Source organism: Chlorocebus sabaeus, chromosome 21, assembly GCF_047675955.1.
Source record: "Chlorocebus sabaeus isolate Y175 chromosome 21, mChlSab1.0.hap1, whole genome shotgun sequence".
NCBI classification, from domain to species: Eukaryota; Metazoa; Chordata; class Mammalia; order Primates; family Cercopithecidae; genus Chlorocebus; species Chlorocebus sabaeus.
Window position 1 is genome coordinate 116947492 of NC_132924.1, and position 23090 is coordinate 116970581.

At 41.3% G+C, this 23090-nt stretch overlaps 1 protein-coding gene and 1 long non-coding RNA gene across 3 annotated transcripts in view; one reads left to right on the forward strand and one right to left on the reverse strand.

Moving 5' to 3' along the window:
• The window catches only part of LOC103227143 (TRPM8 channel-associated factor 2), a 29155-nt gene extending 19915 nt beyond the window's left edge, over positions 1-9240 (reverse strand). The window contains exons 1-2 of one of the 2 annotated variants that reach the window (XM_037991201.2): positions 8810-8895; positions 5414-6050 (exon numbers count right to left, since the gene is read on the reverse strand). In XM_037991201.2, the coding sequence (XP_037847129.2) occupies positions 5414-6036 (623 nt within the window). In that variant the 5' untranslated portion in view covers positions 6037-6050; positions 8810-8895. Of the gene's footprint in view, positions 1-5413; positions 6051-8809 lie in introns of both variants that reach the window. The other variant, XM_007983294.3, reaches the window with a different exon arrangement.
• On the forward strand, positions 9152-21882 carry LOC140709718 (uncharacterized). The gene is made up of 2 exons (XR_012090454.1): positions 9152-9257; positions 16541-21882. It is a non-coding gene; the product is annotated as an uncharacterized lncRNA (long non-coding RNA).
• Positions 21883-23090: the final 1208 nt, after the last annotated feature.

Below are 23090 nucleotides of genomic sequence, written 5' to 3' on the forward strand. Positions count from 1 at the left end.
GCAGCTCCTGGGCCTGAGAAGGAAATACATGAGACCAAATTGAACCTTCCTGTTACACTAAAAAATCAGGAAGCCCATTAAGGTTGGGTGGAAAAGATTCAGGAATCATCCTGAATTGGCTCACAATGGCCAAACCGGACAATTTCAACATCAGTAAGAACAATAAATGAAACACATTGTGTTTCCAATCATGATTTCATAAGAATTCTAAGAAAAATTTAAAAACATTGGTGACCTCTGGAAGATGCTAGGGAACCAACTCAATATTGGAAACCGGTTTTAAAATGAGAAAGAGAGAATTAAGTATTTATTTTGCCTTTCCTATATAAATTATACCATAGAGTATGTAATTGGTGAAGGAAAGTGTGTTTTACACAACTATTCCAAATAACAAATAAAAGGAATATTAAAATTTTAAAGTCATCATTTTATAAACACAAATTAATGGGTCTAGGGCTAAGCAATGGTTATTAAGGACGGCCAACCTCACAGTAAGAGAGAAAATTAGACCACTGTGTTCTATCCAATGGAAGTGCATACTACCACCTATAAAGTAGGTCAAAAATTCAAACATGAATCTGATCAAACCTCTAGGTCAGGAGTTAGGAAAGTTTTCCTTAAAAGGCCTGACAAATATTTTAGACAAATATGGGTCATGTGGTCTCTGCTAAAACTACTCAACAATGGTAAACGCTGGAGATTGAAAGCAGTCACAGTTTGTGAATGAATGGGCATGGCTGTGCTCCAACAAAACTTCATTCACAAAAACAGGGGCTGGTCTAAGTTTGTCAATCCTGACCTAAAATCAAGATCTAACTTTTAATTTGTATTATACAGGAAATACAAGGAAAAGATGAATACGTTAAATCAGTGGTCCCTGACCTTTTGGTACCAGGGACGTGTTTATAGAAGACAATTTTTCCATGGACCTGGCAGGGGCTTCAGGATAATTCAAGTGCGTTACATTTATGGCGCACTTTTTTCTATTATTTGTACATTGTAATATATAATGAACTAACTATACAACCCACCATTATGTAGAATCAGTGGGAGCCCTGAGCTTGCTTTCCTGAAACTAGATGGCCCCATCTGGGGGTGATGGGAGACAGTGACAGATCATGAGGCATTAGATTCTCAATAAGGAGCACACTACCTAGACCCTTTGCATGAGCAGTTTTTAACAGGGTTCGTGTCCCTATGAGACTCTAATGCTGCCACTGATCTAACAGGAGGCGGAGCTTAGGTGGTAATGCAAGTAATGGGGAGCAGCTGTAAATACAGATGAAGCTTTGTTTGCTCACCCACTGCTCACGTTCTGCTATGTGGTCTGGTTCCTAATAGGCCATAGACTGGTACCCCCATTTTAAATGATACCATAGGAAGCCAATGAATTTGCCTTTCCAGGTTTTCACCATTGCTCCTCACTCTGCCTGGAATCCTCCTCTCACAGATGCCCTCATGGCTCATTCCCTGACTTCCTTGAGGTCTACTTTCAAAGTCCAGACTGAAGGAAACTGTTTGATAAGGAGTAGCTGGTGTCTTCAACAATAGCAACAAAACTGCAAGAAACAGAAAGCTGGAAAGGAAAAGTGTATCTTAAAAGAGATAAAAAATTTGTATCAGGAAATCAGAATATTTGGGCTTTATTTAAATGTCAATGTCAACACATTTTTTTTTGGTTTCTTTTTTTTTTTTTTTTTGAGACAGAGTCTCACTCTGTTGCCCAGGTTGGAGTCCAATGGCACGATCTCGGCTCACTGCAACCTCCACCTCTCAGGTTCATGTGATTCTCCAACTTCAACCCCGCGAATAGCTAAAACCGCAGGCGAGCACCACAACACTCGGCCAATTTTGGTATTTTTAGTAGAGTATTGCTATGTTGGCCAGTCTGGTCCCAAACTCCTGACCTCAAGTGATCCACCTGCCTCGGCCTCCCAAAGTATTGGAATTAAAAGCGTGAGCCACCACGCCTGGCCTAACGTTAACAAATTTTAAAAAATAAGACAATCATGGAAATAAATGATGATGCTAAAGAATTATTCTTTTAGGTGTGATAATGGTGACTTGCATTTATGTTTTCAAAATAATTCATACTTTTAGAGATGTATATTTAAATACTTACAGATGAAAAGACATGATATCTGCTGTTTGCTTCAAAATAATCTTGGGTAGGGAAGAGTGGGTCTATGGGTGAAATAAGATAGAACTGCAGTTGACTATTTTGGGCATGGGGAATGGCTACATGGGGGTTCATTGTACTCTTCTGTCTACTTTTGCATATGTTTAATGTTTTCAGTAATTAAGAGTTAGAATAACAAACACACAAAATATACCTGAGAATTGGTGGCAGGGATTAAAAATGTAGGTATAGATGAAGAAAAGTAGGTTGAGTTAGCTAAATAGGAGAGTCCCTTGGGGCAATTAAGAGGCATTGTGGTGATGAGATTTCACCTGCTTGTCCCTCCTTAGTATTAGAATAAAAAAGTTGAAGTGAATCAGATCCACTCTAATGTCTCTGAGAAAACCCATCCCCTCCCCAAATCTCTCAGAAGGAAAGGAATTCAAAGAGGTCCAGAGTTCGGGGCTGGGGGTTCGGGGCACTGCCAGCTGCTCACTAGTATCTGAATGCCCCTTCTTCTTTCTACAGAATCTTGATTTCTTCAGAGACGCCAGCGCCCATTTAAAAATAACCAGCCCTTCAGACCTTCTGGTAGTTAGGTCTGGAAGTCAGGGCTCCCACTGATTCTACATTATGGTGGGTTGTATAATTATTTCATTATATATTACAGTGTACTAATAATAGAAATAAAGTGGATAATAAATGCAACGCACTTGAATTATCCTGAAACCCCTGCCAGGTCCATGGAACAATGATCTTCTACAAAACAGGTCCCTGGGAGCAAAAGGTTAGGAACTACTGATTTAACGAGGCTGGCCACTAAAATACAAATAGAAGTCTAGGACTTCCAGAAAATATATGATTGTATAAACTTAAAGTAGGTGTATCCATTCCAATTTATTATTGCATGGGTGTAATTATGGTGCCTGGGGTAGTAGTGGCAATCTTGTAGCCATAAGGATAAAATAACACACCATGACAGGGGCAGGCAGTGATAGGGAGGCAGAGACCGACCATGGGACATCATGGAGTCACTGACCCAGAGTTGGACTACCTACCCGTACTTCATGTTTCATAGAAAAAATAAACAGCTACATGGTTAATCGGCTATACTAAGGCTTCTGCTACACGTGGGCAAACATAAGTAAGTAGTCACTAATATCTGAAACCCAAAACGTCCAAAATGAAACTCCTGATCTCCTCTAATCCATCTTCTCATTGTCCTTTCACAGATCACTAAACAGCAGCACCTGTGTTTAATTTTTTGTCTTTTTCAGACCAAAAGTCTCAGATCCTCTTTCTCCTTACTCAATCCATCAGCCAAGCCTGTTAGGTTCTCCCTTTGAGGTGTGTCCAGAAGGGAACTGGTTCTCAGTAGCTCCACAGCTTCTACCAGCCTTGTCTGGGCCACCATCATCTCTCTTGTGGTCTATGTCAGCGGCCTCCTGATTGGTCTGCTGCTTCCACCTTTGCCTCCCACAGTCTGTTCTCCACCATCAATCACAGGGTTCCTTTTGAAATTTAAGTCACATCATAGCAATCTTCTGTAGAGAATACAAAATGCCTTCCCATCTCACTGCAAATAAGATCTAAAGTTCTACTCCTGGCCTGTCAGTTCTTACATGACCTGAGCTGTCATTCACTGAGCTCCCATCATTCTGGCTTCCTTGATTGCCAGGTGTGTCCCTGGCTGATGGATGAAATGAGTGCTCAGACACAGGTATGCAGTATAAGAACAGCTAGGTGACTGCCTGGCTCTAGTGGCCACAGAGTAGCTCCAAGAAGCTGAAGCTGCTTGCTTTTATTTACTGCAGGCATAATACCGAAAGCCTGGAGCCTACACAATCCGTAAATGACTAACATTTATTGTTCCTCATTCATAGAACATCATGCATGCAGATGTTCAAATGTCAGCTCCTGTACAACTTCAAACAAACAAGTTTGATCAAGACAAATTCCCCTACACTCACTTGTACCTACTCCTTGCCCTCTGCCTCAGGGTCACAGAACAGCTGCCTCAGCTATTCTCCCCCGGGGCTTTGCAGAGCCTTCTGACATGACAGAAGGGCCACTCCCTTTCCCTTGGAACGTACCAAGCAGGCTTCCCTTCCAGGTTTTCACACTCGCTCCTCACTCTGCCTGGAATCTTCCTCTCACAGATGCCCACATGGTTCATTCCCTCACTTCCTTGAGGTCTCCTTTCAAGTGTCACCTACCAGACCAGCCTTCCAAGCTAGCCATGGGCTTGTTTGTACTCATCTCCATTCCCCTTTCATCTTGGTCAGCCTCCGTGTTGCAGAAAACTGCATTTCTGTGGCTCCCCTGTTCCCTGGATCCTGGTGGGTTCAGCCCATGGGAGGCAGAGGTAGAAGACTGAAATCAGGAAGGAAGAGGGAAGGAGGCTAAGTGTTTTGCTTCTCTCTTCAGGCTGTATTTCTGGTAACCACAGTGTCTTCTCTGAGACTCCAGCTCCCAGCAGACAGACCTTGCATCTGTGTTTAGCTCCTGCTGGGAAGGCGTAGCATGGCTCCAGCTTCTACCAGGTGGCCGCAGCACCCAGACTGCAGTAATACCACCATCTCCCTCTGTTGGTTCTGCTGTTGCTGATCTCTGGGTTTCTTGCTGGCCCCTGTGTGTATTTTCAGCTCCTCTATCATGGGTATAGTCAATTCCCCACACTAAATCCCTTCTGCTAGCAATGCCAACAAATCCTGACCAATCCAACTTGGCCTGACTGATAGGACCTCCCTGAACACCTTAAATAAAATAGCCTCCATCAGCCTTCCAGTTGTCATGCTATCCACTTATATTATTATCCTTCATGGATCTTAGCAATGCCTGACAGAGCACATATATATTAGTTTCCTTAATTGCCTATCTCTCCCCTGGAATACAAACCTCGTGATGGCATGATTTGCCTGCCTCGATCTCTGCTAGACTCCCATTATCCAGAATGAGGCGTGACCAACAGTAGGTGCTCATGCAAACAAACAACTATTCTTTCATGCATTTAAGAGGTACCCGATGAGCACTCTCTATGTTCTATGTACTAGATGTGGAGATAGAGTGGTAAGACAAGCTTTTCTATTCAGCTTTGGCCACAGGAGGGAGTGGCAGTGAGGGCCCAGCCTCTCCTGTGTCTTGGTGCATTTTAATCATCCTGCTTTTGATTTGTGGTGGTTCCAAACTGGGTGGAAAATCACCTGTATTGAAAAATGGAAGCTCGTTGAGGAGGGGAACCAACTCTATTGTTTACCCTAAGTCAGACTCCCTAAGAGGGGAACCGACACTCACCTGACATGGAGTGGGATCTTGGGCACCTTCTTAGAGACCTTGAACTGGTCTCTGTCCCCATAGGTGTCGGTGAAGTACACTCCGGCCACACTTGTCACCTTGTTCCCGGGGAACCTGGAGAGCACCTTCTCAGGGCCATGCTGGCTGGCCCAGTACCAGGCCTGGCCCCCGATTAACAAGCCCCCTCCATGTTTCACAAACTGGATCAGTGTTGCAGTCATGGTGTCATTGTAGGCATTGATGCAGTAAACCCCTAGGGGCTCTCCTGGTTCTGGCTTGACCTGTGCCTCAAGCCCAGCATCCTGCAGGATGTTTACTAGAGGTGCCAGGGATGGATGCACTCCCATGGGAGCCCCAGGGCAGGGACACAGCCAGCTCACTGCATTGAGGAGAAATGGAGCCAAGCCTGCATGCAACAGGTAGCCCTCATGGGACACAACCACGAGGCGGCCTTGGCCGTAGGAGGAGGCAGCAATGAGCACCTGGCCCTTGTCATTCACCATCACGGGGAAGGCAGCCTCTCCAATAAGAAGGAGTTCACTGGGGACGGGGTCTCTGGGGACATCCCAGCATGTCACTCCATCCATGAGGGCCTCGAATGCAGCAGCGGCAGTGGTCGCCATGGTTCTATCAGCTGCTGCAGGGGGAAGCAAAGACTTTCATGTATTTAAGAGATACTGATATGCACTGCTGGTCAGAACAGATGAAGGAACAGGTGAAAAAAGCAAACAACTAAATGCATTCACCTCCAAATTTTACTGGATTCTCTACTGTGGGCCAAGCAGTGTTCTAGCACTGGGAGTACAGCAAGAAACAAAACAGATAAGGTTTCCCTTTTTTGTGAGTTGAATATTTTAGAAGGAGAAAGAAAGAAGAATAAATAGGTAGATAGAAAGATAAATAAAATGCAGCAATCACTATGATGAAAATAAAACATGATGATATGGGATATGGAGGAACTGGAAGATTATTTTAGATTGGGTGATAGGAAAGGCCTCTGAGAAACTGGCATTGAAGCTGAAACGTGAAATGCAGTGAGCAAAGAGCATTCCAGCAAAGAGACCACTTTGGGGTGCCTGAGAGCCAGAGGCAGGGAAGAGCAGGACCCTAGGAGGAGGGAGGGAGGGGCTAGATCCTGCGGGCCTGGTAGATCCAGGTGGTAGTTAAGTTCGTGAGCCTGAGTTGACACAGTCCCTGATCTTTTTGAACAGAAAGGTCATAGACCTGTCAAAACATGCATTTCTTCTGACAGCTCTGATAAGTTGGAAAGTGCCCCCCAATTTATAAAGTCTGCCCTAATGGAGAGGGCCTCCCTCTATTTGGTAGCATTCTGCAGTTTCCGGAGGTCTTTTAAAATTTGCTGTGCCTAAAACTGAGCCTATTTTTTCCTTTAAGCAGATCCTCTTGGATAAATGACTTCAGCCTCAGTTTCCCCATCTACAAAAAGAGAATAATACGGCCCTGGGAAGATTGTTTTTGAAGATTAAAGGAATACGGATAGGCCAGGCACGGTGGCTTATGCCTGTAATCCCAGCACATTAGGAGGCTGAGGCGGGTGGATCACCTGAGCTCAGGAGTTCGAGACCAGCCTGGCCAACATGGCAAAATCCGTCTCTACTAAATCTACAAAATATAGCTGGGTATGGTGGTGTGCGCCTCTAATCCCAGCTACTCAGGAAGCCGAGTCACGAGAATTTCTTGAACCCTGGCGGGAATGGAGGTTGCAGTGAGCCGATATCGCACCACTGGACTCTAGCCTGGGCGAAAGAGCAAGACTCTGCCTCAAAAAATAGAATAGAATAGAATAGAATAGAATAGAACAGAACAGAACAAAACAAAACAAAACAAAACAAAGAATACGGCTAAAAATGCCTTGTCTGGAGTTGGTACACACATAGTGGTCAAGGAATAAACAAGAGTGTCTGTCCCTTTGCTGTCCTTTCTTGTTTCCCGGATTGATGAGGACAGTGCTGTAGATTGCAGTCCTGCAGTAGTTCCCCGGCTGCCTGTGTCGCCTCCCTACGTGCATCTCGGAGGAGCCCACTGTGAGGGACTTTCCTGTGTGTTCAGATGGCTTCTCACCTCTGCAGATGCACAGGGCAGCCCTGAAGTAGCAGTGAGTTGACACCAGGGTGAGCTTCGCCCAGTAGAGCGGGGAGTCATAGAAAAGTGTCCAATGGCTTTCCAGAGGCGCCCATCACAGAGATCCTGGGAAGGCACCCAAAGGAACGGAGTGCCACGTGGAAGACCCTCAGCCACATGCCCCTCCCGGCTGTCTCTTTTTCCTTGTCTCATTCTCTCCACTTCCTCATTTGGGCTTTCTGGTCTCCCTTACCGCAAAAAAATCACCTGCAGGTAAGCCCTTGCATAAGGCTTTGCTTTAGGGGAGAATCTAAACTAAAACACACACCAAGCCCTTGAGCCACACGTGCCTCCTTCCTCTCTTCCTCCTGTTCCTATATGCAGTCAACCACCTCATTTTGTTAATCTCTCACCATCGCTCTCAAACATCAGTTCCTTTAGTTGGCAATCATTCTAGACTAAACCAATCTGGTTTTAGTCCCCGGGATGTATTCTCATCCACAGTCGTCCTCTACAAGAACTCTAACAAGAACCGTTACATTACATTTCGTCCACTGTCTCTAAGGTGAAACTTGCAGAGCGCCTCAGCCTGACTTCTCCAGGGTCTGGCATGCCAGTGATTACTGGACGTTTTCCCTGCTACTTTCTTCCACGAAATCTCTCCAAGCTCAGAAAGGTTGGCATTCTGAGCATGCCCTGGGTTTCCTGTAGAATTCCATCTCTTCCCCTCTTCCCTTCCTATCCACCACCTTTTTCTTAATAATGATCGCGGAAAAGAAATTCACAAAAAAGAGCGAATACTCAGCAGAGCACTGAGAATGCGGGTACATGATCTCAGCCTTAGAAGTTACCAGTGGAAAAAAAAGCAGCGGAGAGACAGATCCGGAAGCCTAAGCTCAAGATCTTGCTAGCTACTTTGCAAAAGACAAGCGACGTCTTTCACTTCTGAGGCAGAACCAGTTTGACAGGATAAACAAAAACAGACAAAAGAAACCTCAGATGAGTAATATGTCCCGGAAAGCTGACCCAGCATTCCGCAAGGACATGTGTCCTCGTGCACGCACACACCATGCACATCTTTGTCAAATTCATAATTTACAAGTTCAAATAGGAGGGAGAAATGTGTTTTGAGACAAATTGCAAATAACACCAGACTAACAAGACGAAATGAAATCAGACCTGGACCTAAGAAGGGAGGGACACCCCCTGATGCCGGGAATGGCCTGGGGCCTCTAGCACTTTGCGGCTACTCCCAGTGCCCTAGGTGCTCAGCCACCGCCCCCACCCAGGACCCGCTCGGATTGGAAAACTTACCCCTGAGCAGTGCGGATCCCTGGGGACGGATGGGCTGGCTCTGCAGTGGTGCGCTGGGGACGTGTCGGAGGCGGGGCGGGGCGGTCCCGGAGGCGGGGCGGTCTCGGAGGTGGGGGCAGTGCTGGAGGCAGGGCCGTCTCGGAGGCGGGGCCGTCCCGGGGTACGGAGCTGTCTCCAAGGTGCAGCCCTGCTGTCCCGGAGGCGGGTTGTACGGTAGGCGGGCCCGTCCTGGAGGCGAGGCTGTTCTGGGGGCGGAGCCGTCTCGGAGGTTGGGAAGTCTCGGAAACGGGGCTGTCCCGGAGGCGGGGCACAGGCTGGGGTGAGGCGGAGCCGTCCCTGAGGCGGGCCTGGAGAGCGGTTACCGCGCCCTGAGCCACGCCCGTAGTCTCCCGTTCCATCGGTGGACGCCACCTCGGGCCGTGCTGCGGGCTCTCGGGGCACCTACCAGGTGAGCGACCCCGCCTTCTCGGAGGGATGCTTTGGCCTGCATGGGGCCTCAAACTGGCTCCCCAAGAGTCTCTGCGGGTTCTTGAATGCGAGAGGGGACCCAGCCAGGTTGCTGTCGCACTTGATAAGAAAAGCAAACCCTAAGTCTCCAATAAACCATATTCGGGGCGAATAGTTGCCTAACAACAACGTATGCCACGGGGGAGGCCCCGCGTGGAATCAGGCTCCCTTCCTTCTGATTCTGGGGTGGGCTCAGCAGAGCCGGTGGCCGCTGCGTCGTCCCCGTCGCTCGAGCCTCTGCGTGGAGGGCTGCCCCCTAGTGGTCAGCGGCGGGCCATGCACTTCGAGCCCGGTGGATGCTTATGGCCATGGGGCGGGTGCTCAACTAGGAGGACATTTTTCTCTGGTAGTATCCACAGAAATGCTGCCCAGTAAGTGATATTCTTGCTGGGAAGGAAACGTGCCTGTGGCATCACTAACACAGATTCGTCCTTGCATGGCTGGAGAAATTAAGCTAAAGCTATAGAGTGGCTGTTGCTCGAATTTCTACACAAGAGAGGTCAGAAGGTGAAAATCAAGGTGGAAGGGTGTGGTCAGGAGGAGGATTTGGTGGAGTCTGGAGATTACGAACGTCTTTCCTAGGAAAGTGATGACTATGCTAGAATGAGGGAAAAAAGAGTAGTCTGTCTGCATTTTGCCCACCACTGGGTCCTCATGGCCTATTTTCATTTCTGACATAGAATAGGCTTTAGTTTCTTAATAAATAACTAAATATATGCTAAATAAATAAGGATACAGTGAACGTCCAAAAATATCTGTCGAATTAGTGAGTTAATAACTGACTCTTTGGAGGACTAGTGGAAATCTGATTGGCAGAGGACCAAATACATTCAGGTTTCAGAAACAAATAGCAAGGAGAAACTTACACAGAAAAGAAAGTGTGGATAAGACTTGCCAGAATTTGGAATAATTCAGGTTAGAAATCCAGCGTGTGGTGAAGTACATTGAGTTCTTAGGCTTCATATCAGGGAACAACAGACCTTTGGAAGTTGAAGTGGGAGATGGACATCAAAAAAGTGGGTCAGTAAAGTTCCACGTTAAAAGCTGACTCAAGGCCGGGTGCGGGGGCTCACGCCGGTAATCCCAGCACTTTGGGAGGCTGAGGCGGGTGGATCACCTGAGGTCAGGAGTTCGAGACCAGCCTGACCAACATGGTGAAATCCTGTCTCCTAAAAATACAAAAATTAGCCGGGCCATGGTGGCGCAGGCCTGTAATCCCAGCTACTCGGGAGGCTGAGGCAGGAGAATTGCTTGAACCCGGGAGGCGGAGGTTGCAGTCGGCAGAGATCATGCCACTGCACTCCAGCCATCAACCTCACTCCTCATGGTAAAGTACCACTATTGTTCTAAATTAACTCCTGAGAGTGTTTTGGTGTTGCTCTAATAGAAGAAAGGGCTTTAAACAAAGGTGATTTTCCAGGGTCAGAAAGCAGAAAGTACCTGCCATTTGGGAGCAGGAGCTGCCTGAGGAATGGAACCTAACAACACAGGATCGACACAACGGCTCATTACAAAAAGAGAAAAGAAAGAAAGAGAGAAAGAGAGAAAGAGAGAGGGAGAGAGAGAAAGAGAGAAAGAGAGAGAGAAAGAGAGAGGAAAGGAAAGGAAAGGAAAGGAAAAGAAAGGAAAAGAAAAGAAAAGAAAGAGAGAAAGAGACCAGCATTTACGTTCTGCCTAAACGGTGTCTGACAGAGAATACAGTCATGGGTTCTTAGTTTCTGTTTCTGGTTGGGTGAGTAAAACCCCTTCCTCATCCCTTTTTTCTCCTTTCACTAGAGACAGAAACTAAAAACCATGAGTTCAGGCTGCTAGAAGTCTAAAATAAAACAAAACAGAACAACAACAACAACAACAATAAGGCAGGTTGGATAAGCTTCGAAATGGTTATTACTTATGCAAAGGTGCAGGCCCCAGATCTTTCCTTTTACTTGGGAGAAAACAGAAGCCATTCAGTGAAAGTCAACATCTCCTTACTGGACTTATTCTGTGAGGCACTCTGGGAGACAGAAATGCTATTATGGTCAGTAAATCTAGAGAGGAAAAAAGACATGAAAACAACTATACCAAAATTGGCTACAAATTAGGTGCAAGGGCACATAAAAGCAGCAGCAATTATTTCTGATCACAGGATTAGAGAAGAATGTGCAGAGAAGGTGACACAGAAATTCAGCTTAGAAAAATGTATATTTGTGGGGAGATAAGAGTGGAAGGTATTACAATGTGAGACTGTATAATATTTGAAAGCACGGAGATATGAATGTGAAAGGCTTAATTTGAGCAAGACAAAATATTCATAGTGACTGAAACTTGTTAGCAGAACTTGCATAGTGCTAGCTCTAAAGAGAAGTTTGGGCGCGGTTTAGAGGAACTTCGGCTGCCATACTAGGGAGTTTGGATTCCATTCTACAGTTTGGAGGAAGATTTTTCGAAAGTATCATTTAGTAAACACTGTGGTTGCCTCCTCAACATCTATTTTCCTTACACTACTCCTATTGTCCTTTCTAACCAAATCTGTTTTTTTTTTTTTTTTTTTTTTTTTTTTTTTTTTTTTTTTTGTTAACCAGATAATCCACTTCTCCCTTATGAGATTCAGGGGACAATGAAGTCATCTCCAGTTCCAAGGGTAGATCTATATTTGCTTAAGTCAGGCAGGCTAACTCATACCTTTTGTGCTTCCATGACAGACTCTTTCTGGGTTATACAAAATAAATATACGTAAACAATATTATACTTCATTGTCCACCATATACAAGAAGCAAACAGAAATCAGAAATATTATTTTTACCATTGGTACGTCAGTCCATGTTTTGTCAAATAGAGAGAAATTGCTGCAGTAATTGCAGTTTATCACTAAGCCAAATGCAGGGGTAACTCATACATGTGCCTTCTAATTGTGGGCTAGTATTAATAGTCACTGGCCTCCTTCTTAAATTATTTTCAGTCACGAGCTTAACTTAATGTGGTACCATATATTCTTTCTTTTAAGGACCTTAAGAATCTGGAAAGAATTAGCCACACTCTAATTTAGGAACAGAGATGGATGAATTCACCTATGGACATTTACTGTTATGAGTCACTGGGAAGGTTTACTAAGTCACTATTTAAGATGATCCAGAACAGGTGTCTACAGCTGCTTTAAGAATGAGTCCTGTGGTAGCGATGAAAATGTTCCTCTCGGATGTCCAGCTGCAGGGGGTGGGTATGAAATTGCCAGCTGGCCCCAGCTGGTGTGCTCTGGAATCCTTGGCGCCAAGGCCATGCTGCCAAGGGCTTCTCCAGGCTGGTGATTAAATGTAGTGAGGATCCTAAGGCAGGCCCATTCCTGGAAGACATGGGACTCTCCTGATGGGTGAGTTTGGCTCAAGGACTCCTCATGGTCCTGAAAGAAACTCTTTGAGACCTGTACTTCAGTGGAAGCCTTTCTTTCCTTTGCTCTCTCCTTCCCAAGGGTTAAACCTACATTGCAGTCTAATGGTGGCTCTCCCGGCCTCCTCTGGCTCCCTCCACATTTTCTCTCACAGGCCTTTCCTTTAATAAATCTCTTGCATATCTGATCCTTTCTTGGCTTTTGCTTCTTGGAGGACCCAGAATAACACAAGTACTGTCATAATTATATCTTCTCACTTTAAATCTCTCAAGCGTAATTACTAAAATTGTGTTGTAGTGGGAGTAAAAAGCAAAGTTACTAACTTGAGAGTATTTATGAAACACTCACCCATTAAGTTTCATACTTTAGCACATTTATAATAACTTTTATCCCAATTATAGCATGGTCTATCTCCAAGGGCAAGTTCCTGCCTGCCTCTTCATTGAAAACAGTGGAACTTTGAAGCAACGAGGGAGTTTGTTGCTTCTCTTGACAAGTGGCCAGCCCTAATTCAGAGTTATGAAAGCTTTCATATTCTGCTTTGGCATATTTGTAAAATATACTTGGGCATACATTTTTTTTTTCTGTTTGGATCATAAGTGTGTGAAACATACGTGGTAAGAGCCAGTTATATTCCAATCACAGAGGATGTCTTGGGACATATCACTGCCACTCCAGAGGTGCTGAAACTTTCTTCCTCTAGTCAGGGACATGGCTGGGGTGGGGGTGAGATGTTCTTACATTTCTAAACTGTTTCTCCCATGACCAAACCAGACATAAAGTTTGGTTTTGTCCTGAAGATTTTAGTTGTCTGGGAGCCAGTGGAACTGAGTTAGCCCAAGAATGAGAGTGGTTGTCCTTTTTCTCTTTCTGTCTTTGAAATATTAGATTCATTGGACAGGTGCTCAATAGATCCAATTTTCTTTAATTGCACCTTTAATATACATTAGTGTAATATAAATGTCTTCATTCACAATCCCACAAGGGTTGTAGATATCAATATGTCGGGGGGATAGTGTATGGGAATTGAGGGTCATAGTAGGTCAATTCTATATAAGAAAATTCCTACAGAAAGTGAGTCAAAATCCCTACTCCTACGGGACCAGTGCCTATTATCATCTATTTCTTTACTTATTTGGAAATGTAAGCAATTATTTCCCAATGGATTTATTACAAAGTTCCTGTGACATCAAGATCGTTCCTTCTCAAGGCTTTTCATTATATATTGAGACTTATAGTCTTAATTTCATTTTGGTTTGCCCCAAGACTTCTACCAAGTCTAGGGGATCTGTAGGGACCGTCCTTTCCCAAGGTACATCATGCATACTTTCTGCTATTAATTTTTTTTTTTTTCCGTTTGTCCCTTGTGGGCAATCAAGAGAAATGCAGATCTGAATCTCTATAAGAAGAGCAGAGTTTCTCCCTTTTTTACTTTTGAACTGAGGGGAAAAAAAAAAAAGCAGCAGTCCCTACCATCCAGAAACTTGTCTGGCACTAACAGCTAGGCCATATTGTTCTCCCATTGTACAAAAACAATTTCAGAAAACATCAACATCAGACAAGGTCACTCTGAGACCATCACAAAGTGAGGCACATACAAGATCACCATGCAACCCACAAAGTACTGATTATCCTTCTCTTATCTAAAATGAGTAATTGCACTTTTTAGAAACCAATCGCAGCTTTATTCTCATTTTATTTATTTATTTTATTTTTGTTTTTGAGACAGAGTTTCACTCTTGTTGCCCAGTCTGGAGTGCAATGGCGTGATCTCAGCTCACAACAACCTCAGCCTTCTGGCTCAAGTGATTCTCATGCCTCAGCCACTCAAGTAGCTGGGACTACAGGCATGCACCACCACGCCTGGCTAATTTAGTATTTTTAGTAGAGATGGGGTTTCTCCATGTTGGTCAGGCTGGTCTTGAACTCCTGACCTCAGGTGATCCGCCCACCTTGGCCTCCCAAAGTGCTGGGATTACAGGTGTGAGCCACTGCGCCTAGCCTTTATGCTCCTTTTAGTCAGCTCTCCTTATATATGAAATTTATTGAGATGTTAGTCGTAGAATTGCTTCTGGTTCTTGACAGTATGTCATCCAAAATAAAGTCAGACACTTCCCAAAATTATCCAACCAAAGCCCACGGCCTGTAATAGGTTCTTTCTGACACCTTTTTACTGATGTACCCACAGTTCCCTATGGTGTGCATTTTCCCTAGCTGCAATGAACAGTAGATTCAACTTGTTTAATTGTAGGTGTGTTTCTGTTGGTCTTTGGCTGTAGGGCATTAATAATATTATGTACTATTAATGCATTAATAATATTAATAATGCCCTACAGCCAAAAGTACTTTTTCCAGTGCTAGAGATCCACCAGGCTTTCTGTTAAAGGTCACTCTAACATTACTGACACAAGTCAGTGGCTTGCCTTTTAATGCTTTTGCCAGCTGAAATAGTTTATCTCAGAGTTTTGTATGAGGATCTGATATTTAAGTCTGCTCTAGGTGTTGAAAGTCACAAGCTCAGAGTGCCAGCTGTCTTGTGATTAAATGTCAAAAGCCTTAATTAAGGCTTATTATTTTCTCCTTTGTAATACTTTGGCTCCCAGGCTACACAAGCAGCAAGAACATAAGGAAAAACTCTGTTTTATTAAAGCTCCACTTGCCTTGGTGGAGGGTCAAGAAAAGGTTTAGAACCTATTGTCAGGTTTTTGGCTCCTGTTTGAAGCATAAAAACCTCACAGACAATAGGCAAGCCTGCTGGGTCCTGGCCTACAGGGTCTGTTCAGGAAGAAGAGGGGTCTTCTCTCTAAACCTGTGAGATCTCTTCTAGACTCTTTTATAGACTGTTTTTACATTGTATGTTTGATCACTTTGTCCTCCCCTAACCCCCTTTGGGCACTATCTCAGACTTTAAATATACTAAATAATTTTGGCAGTATGTAAAAAGTGAATTTTATGTCACTAAGCAATTCATGGAAATATTTTTTAGTACCTACATGTACAGATTTCTTAACCAATTATGTATATTTGAGTTCCTAAGAATAGAAGTAACTTTTGAATGACCCTCAGGTACACATATTTGAATTAAAATAAACCTTCGTTCCTTACTGTCATCATTGGTCACTACATTTTTACAAAAAGGTGCAGTTGCTTCCCAATCTCTATTTATCTTTCATTTATTTACTCATCCTTTATTCTATTTATTTCTAATATAATGAGCACCTATGAAATGCATCCAGTCTCAGACTAGAACATCAATAACTTAAGCTACTCAAACTTTCCTATCAAAGACATGTTTCTTTATAGCACTCAGATGCACAAGAATCCAAATGCATAGGAAGCATTTCTTAGTTCTCTTGATTGTGAGGTAAGTTTTTTGTGTGTGTAGTTAGAAGAAAGATCTCTGAGAAGCTGAAGATCACCTTCTGCCCCCTCCCTATCGAAGACTGACTGCAATGATGTGGGTCAAAGAAAGAAATCATTTTAAAAGTAGAAGCCAAGCAGGTGTACAGAGGCTTTGTAAGGAGTAGAAAATAGAGGAGGGAAATAGTCTTTAAAGAAGGGATAGAGTATGTTACTTTTGTTGGCAAAAAAGAGTCAACATCTAAGGCCATCCCTAGTTATCTGTTGGCCTGTTAGGGACATATATTAGTTTAGGTTTTGACCTTGGGTGAGGACATTGCTTTAAGCACTAAATAGATCAGATTAATTCCATGAAGAGGAGATAGGAAGTATTTCTGATAAATACTGCTTTGAATATTGGCTTTAAGGCCAATACTCATCAGAGAGCTCCAGTTGACTATGGGAGTTAGACAACAGAGGAAAGTAAACTCATGACATATTTCAATTTCTCTTTACAGGAATTCAGACTCAGTTATGTGGTAGAAGACAAAATAATTTGGGTTATTTCTGTGATAACATGAGCAATCTGGAAACTACTCCCATTTGTGAGGATAAATCTCTATTACAATACATGGAAAATAGGACAGATGCTAATTCAGGTAAGAAAAGGTCTTTATACAAATATTTACCTTCAGACAGAAATGTTAATGAAGATGGAGAAGGAACAGCTACCAAGAAACTAGGGATAGTAGGACACAAAAAACCTGGTAGTGAGTATGAACCAGTCTGGTGCCTTGCCTACAAGCAGGAGCAACATCGCAGAGCTACTGGACAACAAGCCCTGCACTTCCCTAGACCACAGACCAGCTCACTTTGCAGCCACCAAAAGATAAGCACCCAAGGAGAACTTACCAGCCATAGATCCTCAGAAAACAGAACAGCCCAGTGCCCAGCCTTCAGGGGACAAGCATCTGAGTAGGCATACCAGTCACACAAACTTCTGCAGCCAAGGCCACTGAGGTACTTGCAGGCAATACTGACATTAACTACAGCTAAAGAAGCTGCATGGAGACTACACTACTGCATCCACCCAGAACAAAAATAAATGTACTCTACCCAACCAACATGCTAGGACACGTCGGCAGATGTTAAGTCTTTTCCGATGAAAGCTACTCTACAAAGTTAGAAAAGGTGATTATTCCATCAGATGCACAGATGCCAGTGCAGGGATACAAAAAACATAAAAAAGCAAGGAAACATGACAGCACCAAAGAATCACAATAATTCTCTAGTAACTGACATCAACCAAAAATAAAAATTTATGAATTGCCTGAAAAGGAATTCAAGATAGTGAGCTTGAGGAAACTTGGTGAGGCATGAAAGAACACAAACAGATCATTCAACAATCCAGAGAAACAATTCATGACCTGAATGAGAAATTCAACAAAGAGAGAGATATCATAAGAAAGAACCAAACAAAGATCTTGGGGCCAAAAAATTCAAAGAATGAAATAAAAAATGCAATTGAGAGCTTCAACAGCAAAATAGATCAAACAGAAGAATTTTTGAACTTGAAAACAGGCCTTTTGAAATAGTCCAGTCAGAGGTAAAGAAAAAAAAAAGGAATGAAGAAGGCTATGGCACTTATGGGACACCATAAGTGAACAAATGTTTGCATTTTGACAAGAAGAAGAAGAGATGAAGAAAGGCAAAGAAAGCTTATTTAACAAAGTAATAGTTGAAAACTTCCCAATTCTTGGAGAGATATGGACATCCAGATCCATGAAGTTCAAAGGATCCCAGAGATTCAACCCAAAGAGCTCCTCTCTGAGGCATATAACCAAACTGCCAAAAGTCAAAGAAAAAATACTAAAAGCAGCATGAGAAAAGCATCAAGTCATATAAAAGGTAATTGCCATTGGACTATTAGCAGATTTCCCAGCAGCAACCTTGCAGCCCAGGAGAGAATGGGATGATATATTTAAAATACTAGAAGAAAAAAAAAAGCTGCTAGCCTAGAATACTATACCTAGCAAATCTTTTCTTTAGAAATGAAGGATAAACAGTCTTTCCCAGATCAGCAAAAACTGAGGGAACTCATTACCACTGGACCAGACTTACAAGAAATGCTTGAGTATTTCTATTGGAAAAAAAACTTTTTATGATAATTGCTACCATTAAAAAACATGAAGTATAAATCTCACTGCTGGCAGTAAATGCATTATCAAATTCATAATACTTCATTACTGCAATGGTGATATGCAATTTTTCAAATCTCTAGTATGAAGGTTAAAAACCACAACAGTTGGGTGCTGTGGTGTGTGCTTGTAGTCCCAGTTATTTAGGAGGCTGAAATGGAAGTCTCATTGGAGCCCAGGAGTTTAAGTCCAACCTGGGCAACATAATGAGACCCCATTTTAAAAAAGAATAATTTTTTTAAAAAATGCAGCTCTGTGGGATGCCAATAAGTGAAATGGTAATAATGATTATAGCTATGATAAGTTGTTAAGGAATAAACAATCTATAAAGATGTATATTAAGGCAACAAAATTATAAATTTGGGGGCAGAACGAAAGTCTAGAGTATTGGTATGCAATGAAAGTTAACTTGTTATCAGCTTAAAATAGTCTATTTTAAGTATGAGAGTTTTTAACGTAACCCCAATACTAACCACAAAGAAAAAATTACAACAGACATACAAATGAGAAAGAGAAAGGAATAAAAGCTTAACACAACAAATACCCTCATCAAGCCAGAAAGATAAACATGAGAGAGGAAGGAACAAAGGATAAACAAAAGAACCAAAAAATAATGAACAAAATGGCAGAAGTCCTTACCTATCAATAATAACTTTTGAATGTAAATGAAATAAATTCCCAATTAAATTACATACAGTGACTGAATGGATTAAAAAAAAAAAAGATTCAGCAACATGCTGCCTACCAGATACTCACTTCACCTATAAGGCCACACATAGACTGAAGTGAAGGAATAGAAAATGAAATTCTGTGAAAATGGAAACCAAAAGAGAGCAGGTGTAGTAATACTTACATCAGACAAAATAGACTCTAAGTAAAAAACTGTAAAAAGAGAAAAGAAGGTCATTATATAATAACTCAATTCAGCAAAAGGTTAGGACAGTTGTAAGTATATGAGCACACAACACCAGAGCACCCAATATATAAAGTAAATATATAAAGCAACACATAAAGCATATATTATGTGATCTAAAGGGAAAGAAACATTGAAATAAAATAAAAAGGACTTTAGCACCATCTTTCAGCAATGGATGGATCATCCAGATAGAAAATCAACAAAGAATTATCAGATTTAAATTACACTCTAGACAAAATAGACCCAGCAGATACTTACAAAACATTCCCCCCAATAACTACAGAATGTACATTTTGCTCAATAGCACATGGAACTTTCTCCAGGATAGAATATATGTTAGTCCACAAAACATATTTGAAGAAATTTTAAAAAATCAAAATCATATCAAGCATCTTCTCTTACCACAATGTAGTAAAAACTAGAAATGAATACCAAGAGGAACTATGGAACATACACAAATATATGAAAACTAAAAACAAGTTTTTGTACAACCAGAGCATCAATAAAGAAATTAAAAAGATTTAAAAATTCCTTGAGACAAATAAAAATGGAAACATAACATACCAAAACCTATGGGATACAGCAAAAGCTGTTCTAAGAGGGAGTTTATAGCAATAGATGCCTACATCAAAAAAGTTTATGCAGCACCTCAAGAAATGAGAAAAACGAGGGCCAGCTGAACCCAAAACTACCAGAAGACTCATAAAGATCAGGAAGAAGTAAGTGCAGTAGAGACTGAAAATAATATAAAAATCAGTAGAACAAAGAGTTGGTTCTTTGAAAAGATAAATGTTTTAGCTAGACTAACAAAACAGAGAAGACTCAAATAAATACAGAGATTAAAAAAAAAAGGAGATGCCACAGAAATACAAAGGATCATAAAAGACTTTTATGAGAAATTATATGCCAATAAATTGGAAAACCTAAAAACTACATAAATTCCTGAACACATGAAACCTACCAAAATTTAACTACTATGAAGAAATAAAATACCTAAACAGGTCAATAATGTGTAACAAGAATGAATCAGCAATAAGTCTCCCATCAAAGAAAAGCCCAGGACCTGATGACTTTACTGCTAAGTTCTACCAAACGTGTAAATTATAATATCACTTCTTTTTAAACTATTTTGAAAAGTTGAAGAGGTGGAAATTCTTCCAAACTCATTCTATGAGGCCAACATTATCAAAACTAGACAAGGATATAACACAAAAAGAAAACTATAGGCCAATCTCCTTTATCAACATAGATGCAAAAATCTTTAATGAAATCAAGTGAAACAAATTCAACAGCATATTGAAAATATAATTCACCACAATCAAGTGGGATTTGTCCCAGGGATGCAAGGATGGTTCAACATATGTAAGTCAATAAATGTGATACATCACATTAACAGAATGAAGGACAAAAATGACATAATCGTTTCAACAGACAAAGAAGAAAACATTTGATAAAATTTAACATCCCTTCATGATAAAAATTCTCAACAAATTAGATATGAAAGTAACATACCTCAACACAATAAAGGCCATAAATGACAAGCTCATAGATAACATCATACTGAAAAAGTTGAAAGCTATTTCTCTATGATATGCAACAAGACAAGGATGCCAGATTTACCACTTTTGTTCAGTATATTACTGGAAGTCCTAGCCAGAACAATTAGGCAAGAGAAATGAAAGGCATCCAAATAGGAAAGGGGGAAGTCAAATTGTCCTTGTTTGCAGATGACATGATCTTATATATAGAAAATCCTAAAGATTCCACAAAAAAAAATTGTTAGAATAAATAAATTCAATAAAGTTGCAGGATACAAAATCAACATGCAAAAATCAGTAGTGTTTCTATATGCCAACAGCAAGCTACCTAAAAAAAGATATCAAGAAAGCAATCCATTGACAATAGCTATACAATAAATACCCAGGAATATAGTAAACCAAGGAGGTGAAAGATCTCGAGTGGAAACTATAAAATACGGATAAAAGAAATTGAAGAGCACACATATAAATGGAAAGATAACAATGAATTGCAAAAATTCACATTGTCAAAATGTCCATATTATCCAAAGCAATTTACTAATTCAGTGCAATCCCTATTCTTCATAGAAATAGAAAAAAATCCTAAAACTTCTATGGAACCACAAAAGACCCCAAATAGCCAAAGCAATCCTGAGCAAAGGTAAAGCTCGATGCATCACACTACATGACTTTAAAATATACTACAAAGCTATAGTAACCAAATCAACATGGTACGGGTATAAAAATAGACACATAGATAACTGAAACAGAATACAGAACAGAAATAAATCCATGAATTTACAGCCAACTGATTTTCAACAAAAGTGTCAGCAACATGCATTAGGAAAAGGAGAGGCTCTTCAATAGATGGCACTGGGAGAACTGAATATCCACATGTAGAAGAATAAAATTAGACCCCTATCTCTCACAGTATATAAAAATCAGTTCAAAATTTATTAAAAACTTTAAGAGCTGAAACTGTAAGCATACTAGAACATGGGAGAAACAATTCATGACATTGGTTTTTTGAGTAAGACCTCAAAAGCATACAACAAAAGCAAATATAGAGAAATGGTACTACAGTAGATTAAAATTCAAATGTACAGCAAAAGAAACAGATTGAAGGTAACTTAAGGAATGGGAGAAAACATATGCAAATTATGCATCTGACAAGGGGTTAATGCCCAGACTATATAGAAAACTCAACTCAATAGCAGAAGAATAAATAATTCCATTTAAAAATGGGCAAAATGCCTGAATAGACATTTCTCTAAAGAAGACATACTAATGCTTAGCATCACTAATCATCAGGGAAATGCAAATTAAAACCATAATGACGTATCACCTCAGTTCAGTTAGAATGGCTATTATCAAAAAGACAAAAAATAACAAATGTTGGGGTAAAGGTGAAGAAAGACGAAGTCTTATATTATATGCTGTTGTAAATTAGTCCAGCAATGATGGAAAACAGAATGAAGTTTCCTTAAAAAAATTAAAAAATGGAAGTACCATATGATCCTGAATCCCACTACTGAGCATATATCCAAAGGAAATAAAATCAGTTATGTGGAAGGATATCTGCATTCCCATGTTTACTGCAGCATTATTCACAATAGCTGCATGGAATCAACCTAAGTGTCCATCAGTGGATGAATGGATAAAGAAAATGTGGTGTATACACAATGGAATACTATTCAACTGTAATAAGAAATTTTGTCATTTGTGGCAACATGATTGGGCCCAGAGGACATTATGTTAAGTGAAATAAGCAAGGCATGTAAAGATGACTACTATACAATCTCACACAAAAGTAGATTCTATAATTTTAAAAATTGATTTCATAGCAGTAGAGAGTAGAATAGTGGTTACCAGAGGCTTGGGAGGGTAGTGGGGCAGGGGAGATGGGGATAGACTGGTCAACAGGTACAGAGGTTCAGTTAGATAAGAACAAGTTCTGGTGTTCTACTGCACAATAGGGTGACTATAGTTAACAATAGTATATTGTATATTTCAAAATAGCTAGAAGAGAGGATTTTGAATGTTCTTACCACAAAGGGATGATAAATGCTTGAGGTGAAAAATATGCTAAATACCCTGATTTGATCATCACAAAATGTATACATGTATCAAAACATCACACTATACCCTATAAGTATGTACAATTATGAGTCAATTAAAAGTAAAATAAAACTTAAAAAAAAAAAAAAAAGAAACTTGGTGGCCTAAAGATTTCCATTAGATAGTTGGCTGTTTCTCCAAAGTACAGGGTTAAAAATAGCTGAAAAGAGGTTATGATGTTCAGGGAAAGTAGTAAAGAGTACACCAGGGAGACTGACAGGTGGACAGAAATCCTCTGACACCAGCTGGCCTCATGTAAGACTAAAACTTATTAAAACTGTCAAATGAAGAGGAGTGCAGGAAAGCTTAGGGCCCTGGA